The sequence below is a fragment of the Zonotrichia albicollis genome, chromosome 11 (assembly GCF_047830755.1).
Source record: "Zonotrichia albicollis isolate bZonAlb1 chromosome 11, bZonAlb1.hap1, whole genome shotgun sequence".
NCBI lineage: Eukaryota > Metazoa > Chordata > Aves > Passeriformes > Passerellidae > Zonotrichia > Zonotrichia albicollis.
Window position 1 is genome coordinate 8,544,827 of NC_133829.1, and position 23,436 is coordinate 8,568,262.

The 23,436-nt window shown below is 43.5% G+C and overlaps 1 protein-coding gene across 4 annotated transcripts in view; it reads left to right on the forward strand.

The window, feature by feature from the left end:
* CEMIP (cell migration inducing hyaluronidase 1) overlaps positions 1-23,436 on the forward strand; it is a 98,996-nt gene that overhangs the window by 73,288 nt on the left and 2,272 nt on the right. For 3 of the 4 annotated variants that reach the window (XM_074549256.1, XM_074549258.1, XM_074549257.1), the window contains exons 14-28: positions 4,873-5,072; positions 7,215-7,290; positions 8,119-8,247; positions 8,919-9,004; positions 11,683-11,814; positions 13,710-13,745; positions 13,888-14,043; positions 15,316-15,496; positions 17,352-17,567; positions 18,490-18,701; positions 19,158-19,343; positions 20,059-20,263; positions 21,027-21,113; positions 21,424-21,581; positions 23,031-23,131. In XM_074549256.1, the coding sequence (XP_074405357.1) occupies positions 4,873-5,072; positions 7,215-7,290; positions 8,119-8,247; positions 8,919-9,004; positions 11,683-11,814; positions 13,710-13,745; positions 13,888-14,043; positions 15,316-15,496; positions 17,352-17,567; positions 18,490-18,701; positions 19,158-19,343; positions 20,059-20,263; positions 21,027-21,113; positions 21,424-21,581; positions 23,031-23,131 (2,161 nt within the window). Of the gene's footprint in view, positions 1-4,872; positions 5,079-7,214; positions 7,291-8,118; positions 8,248-8,918; positions 9,005-11,682; positions 11,815-13,709; positions 13,746-13,887; positions 14,044-15,315; positions 15,497-17,351; positions 17,568-18,489; positions 18,702-19,157; positions 19,344-20,058; positions 20,264-21,026; positions 21,114-21,423; positions 21,582-23,030; positions 23,132-23,436 lie in introns of all 4 variants that reach the window. The other variant, XM_005483414.4, reaches the window with a different exon arrangement.

A 23,436-nucleotide genomic window follows, 5' to 3' on the forward strand; every position in this document is an offset into this window, starting at 1 on the left:
CAGACCAGCCCATCCCTAATGAGTGGTTGGATCTTTCTGCAGACACGGAATTTGCTATTTAAAGAGGATAATCAGAAGCTTTAAGTGTGCCTCATCTTTCCTGTAATAAAGGTTTGGGCTTGCAATGCCAGTCATAGCATTGAGCACTCACAGAGCTGTGATTTCCTAGAGTTGCACTCCATAACAAGAAATCCTTTAGGATAAATCTCTAGAATGACTGATGGATACCAGACAAGTCACAGCACACCAGAGTTGTCAAGAACATGTTCAGATTCTCCCCAGATCTAGGGGTGCCTTTGTTTTTGGGGTAAGCATGCTGGACCTGTTGTTTGTGAGCAGAAAAAGGCTTGTGGGTGATGTGATGGTTAGATGCTGTCTTGGGCATGGTGATTACAAAATTACAGCAGTTTTCTATTCTTGGAGAAGTAAGAATGGGGGTCAGCAGAAGAGCTGCCCTGGATTTCCAGAGGGCAGAGTTTGGCCTGTTTGGGAACCTGGTTGACAGAGTCCCTTGAGAGGCAGGTCCTGAAGGGCAGAAGAGTCCAGGGGGACTGGATGATCTTCAAGAAGCAAATCTTAAAGGTGCAGGGTTTCTCTAGGCAAAGGACTCTTCACCCATTCAGTGAAATGTATTCCAAAAGAAAAAAATATATCCAAGCCTTGAAGAGGAGAATTTGTATTGTCAAGAGCCCTGCTGCTATATATAACAGAATTTTAAGTGGAAACATAATTGGCAGTTGTAACCTGGATGGTGACTGTGCATTAGGAGTTCATACCTCTAGAAGTGCCAGCATTGGAAGGCAGAGTCCCAGGATAATTAAAATGCACAGAAGTTGAACAAAGGGCACTTAAATTGCAGTTCCAGAAGCAGACCAGCTTTTATCTGCTATTTATGAATCTGAGGTTTTGGGTTTGACCTCTGTCCTTCTAAGTTTATAACGTGATCTTGAAAACCTACCATGAACATGCTTCTGAAATGGAGAGACATTTTACTGTATAAATTATATAAGTCACTCAGGGTCATGTGGCATTTGCCCAGGCTGAAGCTGCCAGTAGAGGCGCTTGGTACACAATGAATGTGCAGAGTTGGTTTGTGCCAAACCAAATACCCAGAGCCTGGCATTTTTCTTGTCAGTCAGAGGGATGGGTTCATGCAGAGAATTTGGAAATAGTTTTGTCCCTTGTGCTTTCTCTGGGCAACAACTGTGCCATGGGGGATCTGTGGCATAGGAGTCCATGTGCTCAAGCTTTTCCAGCTGAGGTGGCAAGGTGAAATTTAGACGGGCTGATATAGCTGATGAAAGTGACCTGATTCTCTTGATGTTATCGAACAATCACAATTCTCTAAATGATCATACTTTGCTTCCGTGACAAGGCACCCAAGAGAAATCTTGTAATTTAGGACATTATTTAGTCAATATAACCCCTCTTGATTTTAGTTTATCAAAATGTGTGAATATGAAGCTTTAGGTTTACTTGTTTTGGGTTTTTTTAACCTCATCATTATTGCTGATGGCTGAAAAGCAAGCTCCAGTGAATTAAAGCAATCTGATCAAGTTTGTTCAGTTGCATCACAGAAAATGTGCTCCAAATGTTGCATCACTTAGGTGTTGTTCCATGGCTCTGATACACATCTGCAGTCAGCAGCTCCATGCCTTGATTCATCAGGTGATCCCACCACAATCTCCTCATCTGTTTTCTGACTCTCATTTCCTTCCTTTCCTCTTCCTTCTCCCTCAGATATATTCAAAGACACCCACATGGGTTTCTGATGACTACAATAGTTATTGTACACATTTCCCAGCTGCCTGTTGTCTCTTTACTTGGGCAGCACCAGCTATTTCTACATGCAGGAGCACCACTCTTGCAAACAGAGATGAGCTTTGTCTTTCCCCAGGTAACATCCATTCCCTCTGAGATCAGGTAGATCCAAAGTGTACTTTGCTGAGGGAAGATTTGCCTTTATGATGTGCACACTTTGGGAATAGCCATAGAAATTCCAGCTGGATTATTAAACCTCAGCATAGCACAGACTGAATGATGTCCTTAACACTGAGCTGTTGATTTCAGAGCTGCTTCTTGCATGAGTGTTGTAGAGCACCTGTGAAAATGTTTTTAATAAATGGGAGAGGGGCATCAGTTGTTTTATACTGTCATTAAAGCAGGCAGATAATTTACATACAATTTCTCCTGCTTGCTTTGCTGTCACTTTTCTCATGTCACTTCAGAGATACTCATAGATTCTGAAAAGTCTAGGAGAAAAGAGTATCCAGTTATTTCTAATGACAGGTATTTTTCTGTGGGTCTGCACAGTCTGTTAGAAGTATCTGTCTCAACATTAGCTCCCCTCATTGGTGGGTTATTCTGCTCTTGTAAATTCATATTAGCTGATAGGCACAGAGGGAAACAAATTTGTAGAAATTAGTTTCTCACCATAATTATTGTTTTAAAATGCAATAGTTACCCAATGTTTTCTGCAATATATTGGCCAAAAAAACACCTAGTTACACCACTGCAATCCCAGGGATGGAACTTTGCTGTGATGCCCACTCTCCATTGGATCCCTGTGTGCAAGCTAAAGTAGAAGCAACCACTGGGGAAGGAAATTTAATGGGGGTCAGTAAAGTCTGGCAGGATCCAGGGGAGACCTGTGCTTCATGGAATTAAGAGGTTGTACTATCTAACAGCTTCAGTGGTGTCTGCTTTTACTAATCCAGCTATACTTCACAGCAATTGTTTTGCCAGGAAGGGCATTATCTGTCTCTAAATTGCTCATGGTTAATGTAAGATTATGGACTATTAGCAAGGTTTTAATCAGAGAAAAAAATTAAATACATTAGAAGAGTGATTCTGGAACAAGCATCTTGTTTGCTCTCCAGGCATTTCAGCAGTGGGCTTGTGAATGAAACAAGTCAGAGGTGACTGAGAGATGGCCTATGGGGAAATAATCAATCAAAGAGAAGGTGACAAATGCCTAAGGGACCAGATCCCTGGCTCTAACTCCCTCTTGTTCTGTGGACTTTCAGGGATGAGTTAGGAGAACAACAGGCATTGGCTCTGAGCCTCTCTGCCAGTGCACAGCCCTGTCTCACCCTGCTCTGCTCTCTCTCGCTGCTCTGGGAGATGTCATCCCCTGGGACAGCATCCCTGCTTGGCCCCAGCTGAGTCTGGGCACTGCAGGTTTCCCTGCCCCTGTCCTGGTGCAATGTTGTGCCAGCTGGAAAGATAAATGGCTGAAGTGGCAAACATTTCTCTAGGGAAACTGCTTCCATCATCTAAATGTACCAACAACATTGTTTATGTGTCTTTTTGGTATTGCTGTCCTGTGAGAGAAAGCTGATAGGATTTGGTGGAAGTTTCTGTGGAATTCTGAGATCTCTGTGGTTAAAAGACTTCCTCTGCATGTTGGAAACCTTCTTCTGAATGTTGCTCACTCTCTTGAAAAGTTCTGTCCTGTAAACCTTTATCATAACAAGGCTGGGATAGTTCATTCTTCTTTCGTATATATGTTTTACACCTAAATAAAGAAGGCTAAACCTTGCAAAATATATAATTTATTAGAATGGGAAGTTAACAGTGAATCTCAGTGAGGTAGCTTAATGGAATGTACCATTTTGCAGGTCATTTTAGCAGTGTTTAATTGACTGTGATGACTTGTGCTCAGAGATTTGAGTATTTACACTGGAGCATGGATGTTACATAATAGAAGTCTGTGTGGTTGTAAGCCAGTAATAGATTTGGCAAGCAAAGTATTTGTTCTCATGTGAAAACATATTTGTAATCATTTCAACACTAATACTGGGATTTTATTTGAAATTGGTGCTCCTTGCCCCAGGAATGAGGTGTGAAGGTGAAAGAAGTCTCAAGCCTGTTTACAAAAACAATTCAAGCACTTGGATGCCCATGCACTTGGTCTCTCAGTGACAACATGATGAACAGGCCATCTATCAGGGTTAATGCTGTCCCTTGTCCCCTGACAATTAGTGTTTCATCAGAAGCATTTAGAGGAACACTTCTGTGGCAGATTAACCTTTGCTGGGGAGGTTTCCTGAGCCCAAGGTGATTGATGAGTGGTGACTGATGGGAACAGCAAGGAAAGAGCCCAGAGATCCAGACCTTGCCCTGGTCAATGGAGACCTGACATTAATTTTCTATATCCCAGATATATCCACTGACAACTGATTTGGTGCTTCCCATCTTGTCCCCTCCTTAGGCTTCAAACTCACATTCCTGCTCTCAGATTTTCTAGTGATGTGAGGGCTGTTGTTCTGTCAATCAGCAGTGTCCTGATGTAACCAGCATCCAAACCAAAACCAGAGCAGCACTGATTAACACCAGCTGATTTGTCTCAGGGTCAAGCAAAGCTTCTGTCAACAGCTTGAAGAAAAAGATCACGTTAAACCTAAAACAAGCCAGTCTGTCTGGAAAACAAATTTCTGCCTCTCTGATAGCCTGGAAAAATACTTGTCATCTCAGCTGCATTTTTGAGCTGCATTTTATGTAGCTGCCCATGTAACTCCACATGAAGATGAATGAGCCCAGATGTGATTTGAACATCTAATTCCTCTCCTCGTCCCCCACCCTGTATTTTTTCCAGCCTCATGCTAAGACAGTCTCTGATTTCTCAGGCAAACAAAGAAAGGAATGGAATGAGCATTTCCTAGGTGATGACAAATTCTAATTAAGTGTTAGAGTTATTGCTTTGACTATAAGCTCTGAAGGGTCTGAGAGGAATCTTGCTTTTGGTTTTGGTTCTAGATCCTGAGTTCAAAAGGGAACTGAAGCTCCTATGTGCTATCACACTAAGTTTGTTCTAATTGTGCAGTGGCTGAGCATAAAACCTCAACACTGACCCTTATTTTGTTGATGCAGGTGAAGGATGTGGTGGGTTATGATGCCCTGGGCCATTGTTTCTTTACGGAGGATGGACCAGAGGAGCGCAACACGTTTGAGCACTGTCTGGGGCTGCTGGTGAAGCCAAGCACCCTGCTCCCCTCCGACCGTGACAGCAGGATGTGCAAGCTGATCACTGAGGGAGCCTACCCAGGCTACATCCCTAAGCCCAGGCAGGACTGCAGGTGAGTGAGAGCCTTCTCTTCTCTTCTCTTCTCTTCTCTTCTCTTCTCTTCTCTTCTCTTCTCTTCTCTTCTCTTCTCTTCTCTTCTCTTCTCTTCTCTTCTCTTCTCTTCTCTTCTCTTCTCTTCTCTTCTCTTCTCTTCTCTTCTCTTCATCTCCATCTCCATCTCCATCTCCATCTCCATCTCCATCTCCATCTCCATCTCCATCTCCATCTCCATCTCCATCTCCATCTCCATCATCTCCATCTCCATCTCCATCTCATCTCCCTCTCCTTGCAGGACTTAGCCATAACAGACAGCATTCTGTGTATGGGATTATGTAGATATCTGTAGGTATCTGGGCTGTTTGCCCCAAATTTGGGAGAGCAGTTTCCTTGGGGTCTTTGTCCTTGTGCTATTCAGATGCCTACAGACCTAAGGTGTACTTTTAACTTTTTGTCTATAAAGTCCATTGAGATGGTTTCCACCTAAAATACTGTAAATCTTCCTTTTAAAGTGTGCAAGCCCTGCCTTGTTCTTTGTAGAGTCTTGAACCATCATTTTGCTCATGGCTCAGCAAAAAGTTGCTGAGTTCAGAGTGGGCCATGTTCTGACATTTGTGCTCATCTCAAATGGCAGCTGATATTGAAAATATTTCAGTATCACCCATTTTGTCCTCAGAACAGCTGAGGTTTTGTTCAAACAGAGATATTTTTGACTTTTAGTTTGGCAAGGGAGAGAGAGGAATTCATGCAATGCTCTTTTTCACATCTGTGTTTGTTTATAAAATACACCTAGTGTCCCTATTCTTAAAATAAGGGTTAATTAGCCAATATGCTCATTTTCCACTGATAATTTGTTTAATAGTCATAGGGACATATTTTTTTGTAATTTTGAAGACTGTTGTATGAATGAGTGCTTTCTAATGGAAAGGTGTTATGGTACTTTGATCTGCCCTGTCTTCCTTTATAAAAGACTTCAAGATCTGGTCAGAAAAAATGAAAAACAGCTCAGCTTGTTTTGCACTGGGCTCATCCAGCCTGGAAGTGTATGAGTACACCAACACTAATTCCAGTGCAGATTCAGGGGATGAGCACCAGCTGTGGCTCCATCAGCTTGGGAGAGGCAGGCAGAGAGCTGCTGCTAGGAATTCAAACAACAGGATTGTGCCAAATGACACTGTAACCTGCCCAATCCATGTGGCTCTGAAGAACAGATTAGGCTGAAAGACAGGTCACTGTGGAACTACACTGTCCTTGCTCTTGCCTACACAGCAGGAGGTGGTCTATAAATAATCCAAATTTGTTTGTTTCCAGGCCAGTCCCACGCCCAAAATAGAAAAATTTTGCTGTTTTCATGATAAAGTCAGACAAACGGAAATGCATCAGCAAAATCAGTTGGCCTAAAGCCCCTAAGAAGTCCTTCAGGCAAGAAAAAAAATAGACATAAAGGTTCCACAGGTTCATATCCTGCAGAAGGGCAAATCTCACCCAGCAGATTTAGGGGCCAGTCTGCTGGCTGTAAGTGTTGGATGTTTCCCATGCCTGTTGGTAAACAAATTCTGTATGTCACAGCAGGGACAGTGATGGATGGATTGATCTGTCCTCCTTGATGGGAATCTTTCAGTTCAGAGTTTTTTATGTGCATTAGACAAATGGAATGCTTTTGTCCCAAAAGAAATGTGCAGAAGGGTGGGAGCAAATCAAGTTAATCAATCCCAGCAGCTCTTGGAACAGGCAGATAGGGGGGAACACTTGGAAAGCCTTAGTAGGCAATTCATTGGGTTCCTTGATTAAACGAGTCTCTAATGAACCTAAGGGCTTATGTGGGGGCAAAGTTCTTTTCTGTGACTTGTGCAACAACATATTTACCTTATCATAAACAATGATTGACATCTGACAGCTTCATAGCAGGCTTGGAATTGCAGTTGAAATTCCTCATTTAATACATGGTGTTTTAAAAGATAAGGCCATGTTCTCTGTCAAATCACAGAGGACACGAGGTATGAGAAGAGAAGGAAAAAACACATTCCTCTTTTCCCCTGGGCAGGGCCCCTTATCTGGGGAGTTATCAGCCCTGTCTGCACTGGGGGAGTTTATGGGTGACTCTGGTGTGTGCTCAAAGTGTCATTTTCATGTCATTCTTTGTTTTTCTGACCTGCAGTGCTGTATCAACCTTCTGGATAGCCAACCCACACAACAACCTTATAAACTGTGCAGCTGCTGGATCTGAAGTGAGTGCACAAGTTTCTTATTTGGTAACAGCTCAGGCCAGTGACAGCCCTGCAAGGCTGAGGGAAGCTCTCACTGGAATAAATCCTGCTTTTGTGACACAGGCATTTTAAATTTGCTTGATTGAGACACACATTAATGTGGCTGGTGCCACCAATAAAAAGAATGGTTTTACTTTTGCTCCAAACTTCTTGCCACTTGCTGTTTCTAGAGCTGGATTTAACAAAATTCCACAGTGTGCAGCCTGAATAAATTAAATAAATGTGACTGTGGAGTCTCAGAGAAGCCTTTGGCAATGATATTGTTGATTGCAGTACAGTAATGGTGCTCTGAAATTTCAGGCAGCCCTAATGCTAATTCCACAGGCATTTTTGGTCACATCAGGAGCCCTGTCAGGAGACATAAAAACAAGAAAACAGAGAGATGTGGTCTTTCCAAAACTTTCAAATCTTGGGTACCTGTATTAGGACTCCTTGTTAAATTTTTAGGCCACTAAACAAAAATTATTTAATTTTTAAGTTTGGAAAGTCTCCCTTATGCTCCAGTATCGATGCCAAAACTTAACCTGAGGCACCCTGAAGATCAGAAGGGTGAATATCAATATTCATGTGCGTTAATCTCTTACATGGGATGCAATGTTCTTACATCTTCATGTGCGTTAAACTCTTCATGTGCGTTAAACTCTTACATGGGTTACAATGTAAGAGCAAGTTCGTGTGCGTTAAACTCTTCCATAGAGCGTTACATGGATCAATGGCTGTGGTTTGTCCTGAAATCCCCGGGCCTATGTTCTTGTCAGCAAAGTCTCAGCTGTCCCTTCTCTCTCTCAGGAAACAGGCTTTTGGTTTGTGCTGCACCACGTGCCCACAGGCCCCTCGGCAGGCATGTACTCCCCCGGCTACTCGGAGCACATGCCCATGGGGAAATTCTCCAACAACCGCGCGCACTCCAACTACCGGGTGAGTCTGAAGCAATGGGAATGCTGCCCTCAGAACAAACCCCATCCCTCCCTCCAGCCCCACAAGCTATTAGTGCCTGTGCCTTCTGTTTCCCTTGGAGCTCTGCTTGTTTGTGGCTCAGATAAGGCAGCTTGTGGGAGCACTCACGGCCAGCTGGCACCTGCTCCGCTTGGTGCTTGGGCATCCAGAGCGGCTCTCCCCTCTGCTCAGGCTGCTTCCCTGCCTCCGTGCTCCTGAAATACTGCCTCCAGGAGCATCTGCTGGCAGCCTGTCTAATGATACACCTCAGCTGCCAATACTGGCAATTACCTGAACAGCTTCTGGAGGGATAAACACGGTCGCTGTGTCTAATCGCTGTCTCTGCTGATTTGCTCCTTAGTGTGCCATGTTGTGTTACTGAGGGCTTTAGACTGAAGCTGAAGGTTTAGGTGTGTGGGATTACATGCAATTATGAGAAAAGTGCAGCTTTGGAAATTTGCAGCCATTTTGGGGGGTATATGCAAGTCTGGATAATCATGGCAGCCCTCTGTTTCACATGCTATTGGCAGAAGCTGTTCTTAGCATCATGGCGGTGGCTTTGGCTTAGAACAATTGGGGGTAGAGTCTGGAGATGGAAAGAGCTGTAAAATTCATAAATATACTGTGATAATTGCATTTCTGTTTTCCTTTAGGCTGGAATGATCATCGATAACGGCGTTAAAACCACCCCAGCCTCTGCCAAGGACAAAAGACCTATCCTGACACTCATTTCTGGGAGGTAAAGTGTTTTGCATAGCTTGATTTGGAAAGGACTTCTCTTAAACACTGACTGAAAGCTCTGAATTTGCCCCAGGCAAGCTCACAGGGACCATTGCAATGCCTTTGGAGTGGCTCTTTTTGAGGAAAGGATCTTCACTTAGATACCCCTTGCCATTTCTGACTTCATCTCTCCATTCTCCTTTATAAGGGACCCTCAACACCCACACCCTTCTGGTTTCGTCCTCGTCCTTTAGCTCTGAGCTGAGATGGCTTGGATATTACATCTGCTGTAGGGTGTTCCATTGATTTTTTGAATTTTTTAGATAAGGAAGAAAATTCACTGCCTGGTCAACAGTCCCTCTGGGCAGGAGTTGCTGCAAGAGTTTTTCAGGAATAAGAAATTTCAGTACTTCTTGGGAATGCTTCTAATTTTGTTCATTCTTTTAGAACCTGCTTAAATAGGGAGTGCTTATGTCATGGGGCTCATACTTTGATTTCAGATTTCAGTCTAGTTCCAAATCTGACACTGCAGAAACAATCACAATTAAATACACAGAGCAATCCTTCATTTCTGTGCACAGCCTCTCTGTGGTCTAATGGAGTAATTTAGAAATAATGGAAACCTCTCTGGAGATTGTATCATATCAGCAGACCTAGTGTGGTCTGGTGGCTTCTGAGAACCCACTCTCTCCCCAGAGCTGGCCCCAGAGGAGGCTGATGAAAGAGCTGCACTTGCACCCTTATATCTCATCAGAGGTTGAGTCTGGCTCTTAAGTTACCAACCCCCAGACATGTAAAAGGACTTAAATACTCTCCAATTTCCTTGTTTCTTTCCTAACAGACCAGTTGCCTCCAGTTTCTTTCCTAACAGACCAGTTGCCTCCAGTTGCACCCTAACTTACATTCCCCCACAACTGCATTTTTTGACAGAAGAAACCATGTAAGGAATAGAAACCTGCTGAAAGCCTCTGCTCAGCAGGGGAGAATGACAACTCTATCTCCTTCTCATCTCTGGGGTGTGGGTTACCCAGACTACTGTAGTAAGAAGTACTGGGGTGGGATCCATCTTCCTTCCCAGGAGAGCCCAGGCAGGAGCTCAGATATCAGTTATCCACATCACCCTGGCTAGCAGCTGATACTAAAAGATGTTCAAAAGGGAATGTTATTTACATTATTTAAATGCTCAGTTAATTGAAGTGATTAATTCAATGGTAAAAGTAGCTGCTAAAAAAATAATTTAAGAGCAACCTGCTCTTGGGAGCCTGATGCTGCTTTTCCAAGCAGCTGAACACGTGCCTTGGGGAGCTGCCTGCTGCCACAGGCGCAGTTAGTGGTTAGAAAAGGCAATTTCTCCCTTGCCATACAAGGGCAGGAATGGCCCTTGGAAGGCAAACAATTCATAATGCACTCATGGTTGTGCTCGGGGATTACCCAGCAGCACAAACTACAGCTCAGATTATTTATTCCATTTTCCACCTTTCACGTGACAAGACTGAACTGAATAAATGACTGAAGTTGGGCTGGCTGGAGCAAACTGTGAGCTAGGCTGGACAGTGACAGAATTGGAGAGATTATTCTGCATTCAGTAACAGCATTAAATGTCCAAGTCAAATTCTGGACCCTGTAGTTATCATGAATGTGAATGAAATTGGAATCCATCTCAAAATATCTGTACTTAACAATGCCTGGGGAATTCACAAGAGCTGATACTAAATCTGTCTCTGAAAGTAAATTCACAGTGATGAAGCTGCCAAAGCACTATTCATTTATTGGAACCCTATCAGCCTGATGCTCAGTTTTAGATTGATATGATGGCTTATTAAGCAAAGCAAAGTGCTATTGAATATCTGTTAGAAATTTGACAGCTTGGCCTTGCTTTCCATGGTGAGGAATGAATTTTAATCTCTGGACCATGCGTTGCTGGCACTGAGTTGGATACTCATCTGTCAGGTTTTCTAAGCTGTGCAGTGTGATGGAGGATGCTCCTCCAAGAGCAGAAAGGAGCCTCAGGACAGGGGAAGTGACAGCCAGGCTCAGCATCACCTTGCTCAGATCCTGTGGCCCAAGCAGGGGCTGTCAGGGAGCAGCTGAGGGCACACATTGCTGCAGTTTCTGCTTCTGTCTGCTTTTTTTCACCAAATCAGGCCAATATTTCATCATACTGAGAACTTCAGGGTCACTAAATCTTGTACATGTGTCCTGTGTAGTGGGAGTAGTGAAGGACATACTCTCAGCCCTTCTCCAAGATTTTCAAATTCCTTTCCACAGCAAGAAAAATTTGGCAGCGGTACTCAGGGCCACACTATGGCCAGAGTTAGGAGATAAGAATGCTCAAAAGGGAAAACAAAAGGATATTTATCTAAATAACAGGAACATGCTAAAGGATAGCTGTAAGAGATTAAAAATAAATATATCTGGAACTTTTGGGAGCAATAATAAACTTTCCATGCTTTCAGCAATATATCAGCAATACAACACCGGAATGGTGAAAGGAAACTTGGAGCAGGTCTTTACAACTGCCTTGCCTGGACCTTCCTTCCCTTGGCAGCTGGGCCTGGCCACCACAGCTTGAGCAGACACGCTACGTGGATGGAGAGTGGTCCCAAAGCTGTTCCTGAGTTACCATAAAGCAGATGTTCAGGCAGCAAGGCCACCTTCCCTCTCCAACCAACCTTTCCTCTCTCCCTCTGCCTGCAGGTACAGCCCCCACAAGGATGCTGATCCTCTGAAGCCCAGGGAACCTGCAATAATTGAGGGCTTTATTGCCTACAAGAATCAGGATCACGGGGCCTGGCTGCGAGGTGGAGATGTGTGGCTGGACAACTGCCAGTGAGTTTTGCCTTATTTCAACTCTCAGAGTTCAGCCTGGTGTTTATGGCAAGCATAGCTGTGGTTCAGACTATTTATATCGCTTTGCACCTTTCATATGGCCAGGACTGAAAGGAAGATGAAATGTTAAGCCACCACAGGCATTATTTTACACAAACAAAACCTGCTTTGTCTGAGTTGGGGATGCCTCAGGTTGTGTCTCTGTGTAATGCTGACCAGCAATAAATCGTCATAATTGACGAAATACACACACACAGACACACAGATGCAAATAACTAAAAATAAAACCTATTTTTTTTAAATATTAAAGATGAAGTGCTTTGAAAAGAAAACAGTGAAATGCACCACCTTTCCTGGCTCAGGCTGGTCACAGATCAGTTTTATGTGGTTCAGTGTAATGCTGAATAAGCAGGTACTGATGGAGCAGACATAAAACTATGCATCCCAGCAGCAAGGGAGAGTCTGGGAAAGTGTGTGTTGTGCTCTTTGAAGGCCATTTCCTGCCCTGGCCAGAGCTGATATTTGTTTTGCACTTGAAAACAGATGATCTGCTGCAGTTTCTGTTTCTGAGCCAGGCTCCTGATATCAATCCTAGCAAAGAGGAGAAGAAGGAAAAAGCCCCTTTAGGAGGGGTATTGTGATAACCCTGGTGGGAAGGGCTGCCACGCTGATATCTGGTGTCCAATTCCCAGCCAGAGCTGCCTTACCTTGGAGTGACCCAAACCTCCTAAAGCAGCCAGTGGGATAAGCTGGCAGCGGTGACCTGGTGAGAATGGGGCTGTAGCAGAACACTCACAAATGTCATATTGAGCAATACAGTTTGTGTTTCTAATGACCCACAAGAATCCACCCTGCTCCAAGGCCAGCAAGTGTTGTCCTCACAGATCCCACTCAGGTCACTGGGACATTTGCATTGCTGAATATCCTTTGCCAGGGTGCTAAAACACCAAGTGCTTTATGAGTTTCCAGCAGCAAATCTCTGAGTGTGTGTGAATTGGAGGAAGCAGCCATCAAACTGTAATTGTCTTTATAGCCAGAGCCATTTCCTTTTCTATGGCTAGAATCTAATTTATGTGTCCCATTAACAGGGCCAGCGCTAATGTGGCCTGCAGGGAAGCGAGGAGGCCATAGGGTGGGAAGGGCTGCCACCTACAGACAGCAGCACAGGGAGGGGATCTGCTCCCAACCACTGCCAGCATCAGTGACAGACGTGGGAGGTGATGCTGGTGTGAAGACACCATCAAGACTGACTTGAACTATAAGTTCATAGTGGCATTTCTCTAAGCAGCAGTCAATGACCAACATCTGTGATTTATCTTATCCTGAAATTTCAGCAAAATAGAAAGATATTCTATTTTTTTTTTTTTTTTTTTTTTTTTTAATAAGGAAGCTCTGGTCTATATTCCTGTAGAGGAAAGAGAAGCCAAGCTGCTCTTTTCTATCACTTTACAAAGCTCTTTTATGGAAGCAGTTTGTGAAACATGAAGACAGGGAAGCACAGTTTGTAAGGCAAAGCACCATTAAATAAAAAAATCTGGTTGGAGTAGGAGATAAGCATGATTATTTTATCTACCAGAGAAAAGCGTGTGATCATTTGACAAAGGGATAGAGCTTTATCAGGCAAGTAAACTATAGCTAGTAATCACCATCTTAACCCCAGCTGGAGCAATCAGGTGTGTGTGCGCTGCTTCATGTGATCTGCAAATTCTGCAGGATGTGCCAAGAGAGAAACTTCTAAAATTGGAATGGGAACAAGTCTGGAAAAACCCAAGTCCCCCTGAGCACTGTACAGTAATTAATCCCTGCTATTCCCCACTAGTTTGCTTGTTATAGTTTGACATGAAAAACCAAAGTGACCCCAAATCTCTTCTGAAGCATCTGTCTTCTCTTGGCAGGTTTGCTGACAATGGCATTGGGCTGACCTTGGCGAGGTAAGGGTGGCAGGGCTGGGCACAGGGCTAGGTGGCAGGGCTGGGTGGAAGCGATGGGTGGCAGGGATGGGTGGCAGGGATGGGTGGCAGGGCACAGGGCTAGCTGTCAGCAGCCCTTTCACCTCCAGCCCTTTCTTCCCAGCGGTGGCACCTTCCCTCATGACGACGGCTCCAAGCAGGAGATCAAGAACAGCCTGTTTGTGGGTGAGAGTGGAAACCTGGGCACAGAGACCATGGACAATGAGATCTGGGGACCTGGGGGTCTGGATCACCGGGGCAGGACCCTGCCCATCGGCCCGTAAGTTCTGCTCAGCACATCAAAGCACTCACTCACAAATCCAGCCCAGTGTGGTTTCCCCAGCGCTGCTCAGTTTAATAACCATTACACAGAAAGGATTTAATTTCATGTTTCCCAATCCCAGAGTCCTCACTGTGCAGCTGCTGCTGGCAGGTACATCCTTGCAGGCTGCCAAGACAGATCAAGCTCCTCTTTCCTTCCTTTGCAAGGGGATTTGAGAGGACAGCAAGAGTACTCTGTGCTAGCAGGGCACCTCTGGACGTGTGATCAGCAGTGCTGAGCAGTGAGCTGAGCTCCATCAGCTGCCAGGAAGGCTCACAGAAGCCCCTTCCTAGGCATCCATGTGCTCATGTGTGTGCTCAGTGCTGTACTACAGTAGCCCCACAGTGAGCAAACAGCTCAACTGATGCTTTTCTGACATATTGCAGGCCTCAATTTTGTTCTCAGCAGTGATGCTGGAGACTTATTATAAACTACACCAATAATGAAAACCCATTCTGCTATGACTCTCCTAATATCCTTTACACATATGTGGACATATCTCATCTTGGATGTTACATGCAGAAACTCAGAACAAATGCACTGGAGCAGGCAGGAATTCTCTAAGGGATCATACGAGGAAGGGTACAAATTTATTTGTTATAAGTGAAATTTGAAACGTCTTATCTTAGCTCTTAAAGACCTTAAGAATCTTGTTCATTTAATTGGTAAGAAGATGGTGTCTTCTTTATCTTGCAGCTGATATCAGGAAAGGCTGATAAAGATTAATCTGCTCCTCAACTCTTCTTAGCTCTATAAATTGTAGGACTTTTCCTCATTTTCAAAAACTTTTTTTTAATTGCAGTTGATTTGCAATGCTTCTTTCCAAATCCCTTTGAAAGATGTGGTGGGACTTCTTTTAGCCCTGCCATTACTCAGCCCAAGGAGTCTGCACAGCTCTGCTGAGTTTCAGGTTTCACTGCTGCAGAACTCATTTCTGATGGCAAACACAAATTTATTCATCTTTAGCTCAGTCCTTTGGCATTGCTGTTACTTCCTTCCCTGGAGAAGTGCAGGCTAAATAAAGATGATCTATTCAACATGAGAGAACTTGAGCTGAACTTGCAAGGATAAGAGAGCTGAAAAGAAGGGAAATCCCTTCTCTTCCAAAGCAGGAACTTAGGAGTCATCCTACGGCCTGCAAGAATTGAAAGTGCTGTGGGACCGTGAGTGTCTAGAACACATCTCCTGATGCTAACGTGCCTTGAACAAGTCTCTCTGAATGCATTCCAGGGATTTCCCCATCCGAGGGATCCAGTTCTACGACGGGCCCATCAACGTCCAGAACTGCACGTTCCGCAAGTTCGCGGCGCTGGATGGGCGGCACACGAGCGCGCTCGCCTTCCGCCTCAACAACGCCTGGCAGAGCTGCCCCAACAACAACGTCACCGCCATCCGCTTCGAGGATGTCCCCGTGAGTCCCCTCCTGTCGGGATGGTTAGCTTGTCAGAGTGACCCCGAGATTGTTAAAAGTCTCTTTTCCCAGCCCAGTGCTTGAAGAAGGAGTCAGAGCTCTTAATTTCTCTGTCTCAAGGTTGTTTGTTGTATCTTATCTATAAAAAAATTTCTCCTGCCCCGCCGAGGTCCATCCAGCAGGACAGTTCCAGGCACCCTGCCTGCCCCTGGGGCAGCGTTATGTCTTTACACCAAAAACAACATATACAATGTTTACAATTACTTTCCAATACCTATCACCTATGTTAGACAGTGAGCTTCTACTCTATACCAATCTGTAAGTGTCAACATCACAACAGAAGATGGAGGCCAAGAAGAAGAAGGAGAAAGGCTGGACATGCCCAGTTCCCTCCATCTTGCCTCCTGAACCCCCATACCAAAACCCCAAAATCTACTTTTCCACCCCATGATAACCTCACTAATATTTTACCTGAACTGTTGTGGCTTGCTGATCTTCATCTAAGGTTGTTAATTTGCTTCACAGGTCATAATCGAAACCACAGGTGTTTTGGGCTCTGTGCCAGGGCTTCTGAACCCCCTGGCAGGGGTCCTGGCTGTCCTGGACAGCCAGAGGGATGTCCTGGGTCCTGACACCCTCCCAGACAGCCCTCCCTGCCCTGGAAATGGGGCTGTGAGCAAAAAGCAGAAAATCTTGCCCATTGTCTTTGCCAGAAGCTTAACAACAATTAAATATGATGGGTGCAATAACAAGAAGATCCAATTGTATCCATCAGGTTTGCAGCAAAACAGATGCAGGGATTGTTAAAAAAAAAAAACTTATAGCAACAGTGAAGTGAAAATAATTTCCATTTCTGTACGGCTCAGAAACTGAAGAATCAGCCCCTCTTTATTTTTGACAGTGGTATAATATTAAAGCAACAGAAGGAAGTCTGTTCTGAAAGGCCAGACTGACCTAGAAGCAGAAAATACTGATTTTGGGGAACAGCCAGTGAAACTGAGCTGATGCAGGATAATTCTGCAGCCCTGCACACTAGGGTAATTCCAGACCAGACTCCAGTTCTGCAGACATAAATGAGAGCAGAGTCCAGCCAAAAGGAGTTTGCCAAATTTTGAATTGCAGTATGAACCTCTGGGTGCTGGTCTGAGCCCGTCCTGGGGTCTGTTCTTTTGAGTTATTTTTGTATTTGCCTGCACAAATACATGCTAACTGTTTCACTGAGGTTCACCTTTAGCAGCTGTTAAATCCGGCTGCCAAACATTACAAACAAATAAATAAATAAAGTGGTTGGGCTGAAATGATTTGTGTTGCCTAATTTTCAAAAAATTAGCAGGCTTGCTCACAGGTCAGGAAAAGTGCTGACCAGTGCCAAATATGATGGGAAAGGCAAAATTCCCCTAAAAGTGTTGGTTGGTCGCTCTCACATTGCACAAGGCAGGCTGGTGACATTACATTTATTTATGCTGGATAAAAATATCAGTCAGAAGTTGCCTGAGCAGCCATTTCCCAGGGCTGTTTCCCACATTGGTATGACTTCACATGGCTTGGAACTTTGAAGCTGTGTTAGCAAACAATGACTGAAGTGGCTCTCGTGAAATTGCCCCGAGTCCTGAACCTTTGTCTAGAATTTTCAAATAAACCTTCCCACTGGTGAGGCTGAAATTGTGGTTTTTTTTAGCCTTTCCCCCATGGTCAGCAGGGAAATGTGTGTCTGCTCTGCCTAACAAATCAAACACACCTTTTAAGTCAGAAAATGGGTAAATTGAGCCAGTAGTGACCAAGGGCATCCTTTTCTTGTACTCTAAGTGATGAATTCCTTTCTGGAGATGTAAATTTGTTCCACTGTTCTGTTTAGATTACCTCAAGAGTCTTCTTTGGAGAACCTGGCCCGTGGTTCAATGATCTGGATATGGATGGTGACAAAACATCAGTTTTTCATGATGTGGATGGTTCTGTGTCAGAATACCCAGGCTCATACCTGATCAAAGAGGATAACTGGTTAATCAAGCACCCTGATTGCATTGATGTGCCTGACTGGAGAGGCTCCATCTGCAGTGGGCACTTTGCACAGGTAAGGCCGCTCACCTTGCAGTGTCATTATCACTTTGGTTTGTTTAAAAATTTGTTGGCACTTTAAAGCTTGACCTGTAGAAATGGACTTAAGAGTGCTCAGTGTTTGTTTATCAGCATGTCTGCACAGGTGGTTCTGAACATGGGAAATACTGTGGTGTATTATCTGAAACCTTGGCCTTGGCTGCTGACAGCTCCAACAACTTCTGCCTGAAGCCTCCTGAGAGCTCCGTGGGCATGCACAGATTAATATTCATAAATCCATGGACTGTCAGCTAGTTATTTTCCCCTGATTTATGGAAGGAAGTGCTGCCCACAGTGTTATGGGAAATGTGCTGATGAGTCGAAATTAGACTTACTTCAGCTTTCATGGTCTTTCATCCTGTGTGTGACCACCAAACCATTCTTCCCACCACAGGAGCCCTGAGTGCTGCTGCCATGAGAGCCCTCACTTTCCTCTGCTGAGAGGGCCTGGTTTTGTCTTGTGTTTTGCAACAGTTGGGGTTTTTTTGTGTGCAATGCCCCTACAGCCAATTTCTAACCACTGAGCTGGGTTTCAGGCTTCTGAAAGCCAGACAGAAGGATCCTTGTTCAGCACAAGTCAGATGTCTGAGGCAGATACTGTCCTGCTGCTGAGGGCTGCAGGGTGCTGTGGAATATCTCAGCCCTGCTGCAGCCTCTGGCACATGCCCTTGAACTCAGTGGATGAGGAAATGAGTCTTATTTTTTTTTCCTGAAAACAGTTTGCTTTGTTGAAATGGAAGCCTAAGAAATTGAACATAAGTGCACAGCACACAGGTTCCTGCCCAGCATATAGGACTTGCTCCAGCTCACATCTATTGAGTATCTGAACCTTTCACTGTAGTTCATTAAATCCTTGGTGATCTCTCTTTTTGTTTGGTTGGTTTGTTTTTTCCATCCAGATATACATCCAAGCCTACAAGCCAGCCAACCTGAAAATGAAAATAATAAAAAATGACTACCACAATCACCCACTCTACTTGGAAGGGGCTTTGAGCAAAAGCACTCATTACCAGCAGTATCAGCCAGTTGTAACTCTGAGGAAAGGCTACACCATCCACTGGGACAAGACAGCCCCTGAAGAGCTGGCCATATGGCTCATCAACTTCAACAAGTGAGTGAACTGAGTCCCAGCATTCCAGCACAATCGTGTAACTGCACATTTCTAATGGGTGAGGTCATCACCTCATGAGCTCTTCCAGAAGGAACATGCCTGTTCCAGGAAGTCCATTCAGTTCATCTTTTCATGAGCCATCTCAGGTTCCTGTTTCCTCCCCCAGGAAGCTCTGTAAGATAACTCAGTTCATTTTTGGAGGTTCAGAGCTAATTCATTCCTGGTGCCTGGAAGTCACAGGTGTAGAAGGCAGGAGCAGATCTGCCCTACATTGCTTAACTAAACCATGGTTGTTATGTCTAATTTGTTTTGCATTATTCCATTCTAAACCATGAAAATTTTAACTGGACAGGAAAAAAACTTATTGTAAATTATTTATAGTTTGGCTTCTAGCATGCCCAGGAAAATAACAGTTATGTTATAACTTGTTACAATGTGGGTCTTTGCTATTTTTAGGAATGACTGGATCCAAGTAGGGTTTTGCTATCCTAAAGGGACAACATTTTCCATTCTCTCAGACATCCACAACCGTCTCTTGAAGAAAACATACAAAACTGGGACCTTCTACAGAACCTCCCAAATGGAGAAACTGGAGCACAGATACCCTACCAAGGGGTACTACTACTGGGATGAGGACACTGGGTAAGACAGCAGGCCTGGCTGGTTTGGGCATTGCTGCTTTGGGAATGCTGCTGGAGCTGGGAGCCGTTTGCCTGATGCCACTAGTGGGGATTGAACCAAACCAGGAAGGTTTTCTGGGAATGTGACCAGTGTTTAATTTTCCTGGGACTCCAGGCCTGCCAGTCATTCACAGCCTCTGCTGCACTGCCAATTACTCTGGGAAATGCTTTTCCAAGTGAATACAAATTAGAATAGGAAAAAAAAAAAAAAAAAAAGAAAAAGACAAAAGCAAAGTGCTGACCACAAAACTTAACTGAAGACATGCACAGCTCTTATTGTTTTGAACAACAACTATTTATAAACACCATGACAGGGATGCTCAGGAACTAAGCGCAAAGCCTGTTATTTTAAATGATTAAAATAATGGGAAAGAAAGAAAGACCTAAAATACAAAGCATGTATTTCTATATATAATGTGTCACTATAGAATAGAGCTCAGAAGGTGTTCAGGTGCTCTCCGATTTCTCCGTTTCAGTTTCCATGAGCTCCCTAAACCATTTCTGGGATGAGTGTTCCCTTTTATTTGCATGTGAGATGTTGGGCACTATAAAACACAGGGCCAAGGGCTGCAATGAAAATTATTGCAAACCATAGAAAAGAGTCCACCAAAACAATATGTTTCTGCACATGCACAAAATGTTTGAAAGATGCTGTTTGTTTTTTTTCCTGCCTACAGGTTGCTGTTTCTGAAACTCAAAGCTCAAAATGAGAAGGAGAAGTTTGCCTTCTGCTCTGTAAAGGGCTGTGAGCGAATAAGAATCAAAGCTGTGATCCCAAAGACAGCTGGTGTCAGCGACTGTGAAGCCACAGCCTACCCCAAGTACATTGAGACACCAATAGTGGAAGTGCCAATGCCAAAGAAGCTCTCCAGTGCACAACTGGTAAAGCAGCTGATTTCTTATCACAGAATCACTGCTCATGTAAATCTGGCACATACTGAGCACACAGATATAGAAAAACTTTGTTCCAGGGTCAGCATATGCTGTGCCTGATTTTCTGGAATGTTTCAGGCAGGTGAAATAATATGAAACTGATTCTTGAAACGTGTGGAGAGCCACTGCAAGCTCTGTGCTTGTTCTTTTGGGGCTGTGATGTGATGTGCTGTTCTTGAAAGCACAGGGTGAAAACTGATGGGCTGGAAGACAGGTTGGTCCAGTGAATGTAATTTTGGAGCCTCCAGCTCCTCCAGGCTGTAAGGACAGCAGTGACACACAGGGGACTGAATAGTAGAGCTGAATTATTCTCATTTATATAATGCATAACACAGTCTCCAGTATCCAGTCTGATTCTGGGGGAGGAAGTGAGGTATTTATCTGTTATTTGGGTTTTTTCACTCATTGCCCTTGAAACTGGAATACACAGCAAAGCCTTGGAGAATTATGTGTCAGTTCTGCAAAATAAGAATCACTCTGCCATTCAGTGAGACAGCTTAACTGGTGACAGGATGAGCAGAGAGGTTACCATCGTGCCCAGTTTCATTAGCAATTTAATTTGGCAGGTCAGTGCTTATTATGTAGCTTCCTTGTTGATTGAATTTCAGGGTTTGAAATGTTTTCAATTAAAATGCAGCATTCAGGTAATGGACATTCTCACTAGAAAATCTGTTGTTTTTTTTTTTTTCTTTTTTTTTTTTTTTGCAAACAGAAGACCAAGGACCACCTAATTGAAGTGAAAATAGAAACTTACAAGAAACAGTACTTCCACCTGAGGGATGACTTTGCATACATTGAGGTGAGCAAATCCTCTCAATGAACCTAATGGCGTGCAATTCTACACCACTTGCTTTATCTTCATGGAAAACTTGCTTACAAAGTTTCCATGGAGAGTTAAATTAGAGTAATTTCTGCTTTATATTTTGGGGGAAATAAAAAAGGGGTGTATCTTCTCCTGATACGCAGGATAGCAGGATCTCAGAGAGCTGGAATTCTGCCCTTTGAAGCAAAGAGCAGTCCTGTGGCTCAAGACTGTCAGTGCTTCTCACAGGTGGTTGTTTGCAATTGTGTTACTGTGAGAGATGAAGGATGTTTTTCCCCCTGCCCAGGTTGATGGTGTCAGGTTTTTCCTCACTGAAGAGGGAATCCAGCTGGTAGTGATTGATGGACACCATGGAAAAGTTGTTGATCGAGTGACGTTCAAAAACTCCATTCTACAAGGAATCCCAGCACAGATAGAGAATTATGTCAACAACATCAAAGATCAGTGAGTAAACAATCTGTTCTCACTAAGGTGCAATGTACAAGAATGCTGCATAACACTCATATTTTTCTTGGATTTTATCACCCAGCATGGGCACATGTTGGATTTTATCACCCAACAGCAGAGCAATACACCCAGTGTAGTTTTGTGTCTGATGGCTCCAAAAGAGCCCAAATGTGTGCAGGGCATGCAGGCAGCAGCAGGATGCACTCTTTGATTCAAGGACTGATTGAGCCCCAGATAATGTGCAAGGCTGCATGTGATTAATAAACTGCAGAGCTACATTTATGTTGTGGGTTATAGACAAACTGCAGAATTAAATTCACAAAGCACTGATCCATACAGATGCACACAGCTTGCATTTTTTTACTGCATATATGCTTTCTCAAATTGCAGATAATTCTACTAATAAAATACATTCCCCTTTGCACATTCCTTCCCCAGGCCTAAAGGCTGGATTATTTTGTATTTTAAGTATGGGCAGCCAGAAATGAAGAGTTTTGGAAATAAGTCATAAGTAGCCAAGAGATGTTCCTGCATCTTGAAGGACAATGGCTTCTTCTGCTGGAGGGAGAATTGGAACCACATCAGAAACCCCATTAACCAAAGGGGATGTTCCCACATTAGCTTGTGGAGTGCTTGTGGGAAGTGAATATATTTAATTGTTATTAAACCTGTTTGGAAATCTGATTTATTAAAAATATGAATGCTTTATTGACAAATGATCTGAAATAGCTGTGGGCAGATTGACAGGATGTTGTTCTGGCATTTACTCCAGAGACTTGGGGGAAGCTTGAGCAGAGTGCCATGCAGGTGCAGGCAGATGTGTTTCTATGGTCCTAAATAATTCTAGAGGTTTCAAAAATCACATCACATAGTTAATTCTGGGAAGCATGGTAATTTTTCACTTTTTTTCATATAAAAAATATGTAGTCTTTTCAGAGAGGCCATCATCCTGCTTTACAAAAATCCCAATCCTGGTTAAGTCCAGTTCCTGATTAGTAATAGCAGTGATAATATTAACACACTTTTTAAAGAGAAGCACACTGAAAGGAATAAAAAAGGAAAGTCAACAAAAGTCTCATGGAAGTGAATTTATTCAGGTTTAATCTGCTAATGAAAGAACAAGAAATCTCTTGAGACTTGCTAAGGGCATCCCAGGGAGAAGTTGGGTTTCTCTGAGCAAAGCAGGATGGAACTGCAGGTTGGAAACATTTAAATCATCCTAGAAAACCATGTTTAAAATTAAAATTTAAAAAAAAGTGACTTTTGTCTGCTTTCTAATGGGTTTTGCATGACTGGAAAAATAATCTGTGACCAAACTGTTGGAAAGCGTTGAGAAGCATTAAAGCTGAAGCCACACAGAGGCAGGAGTTACCAGTGCTCAGGACAAAGAAGTGAGGAAGGTGTTCTGACTCTTCACCCATTTACAAACCTCTTTGTTTCCTCCAGCTCCATAGTGCTGGTGACATCTAAAGGAAGATTCATTTCAAGAGGACCATGGACTAAAGTACTGGAGAAACTTGGAGCAGGAGAGGGTTTTAGGTTAAAAGGTAACCAGTTTTTAAAAACTCATTTCTAACCTCCCATTATTCCAGAAAAGGGACCGTTTTTTCTGCTTCTAAACTTTGCCTAGCTTGTTTCTATCAGCATGTGCTCAAAACATCCTAGAACCAGTAATTTATTTATTCAGAAAGGTTGCATCCACTGCAGCTTTGGTTAACACACTCCATTTAAAACTGTAAATAGAAAAAACATACTGGCAGTTTTCCTTAGAAGTAAATAATTCAGGGGATTTGATTTTCCAGATTAAGTTTAGATAAAAAGACCTTTTAATAATAGAAATATTGAGTTTTTT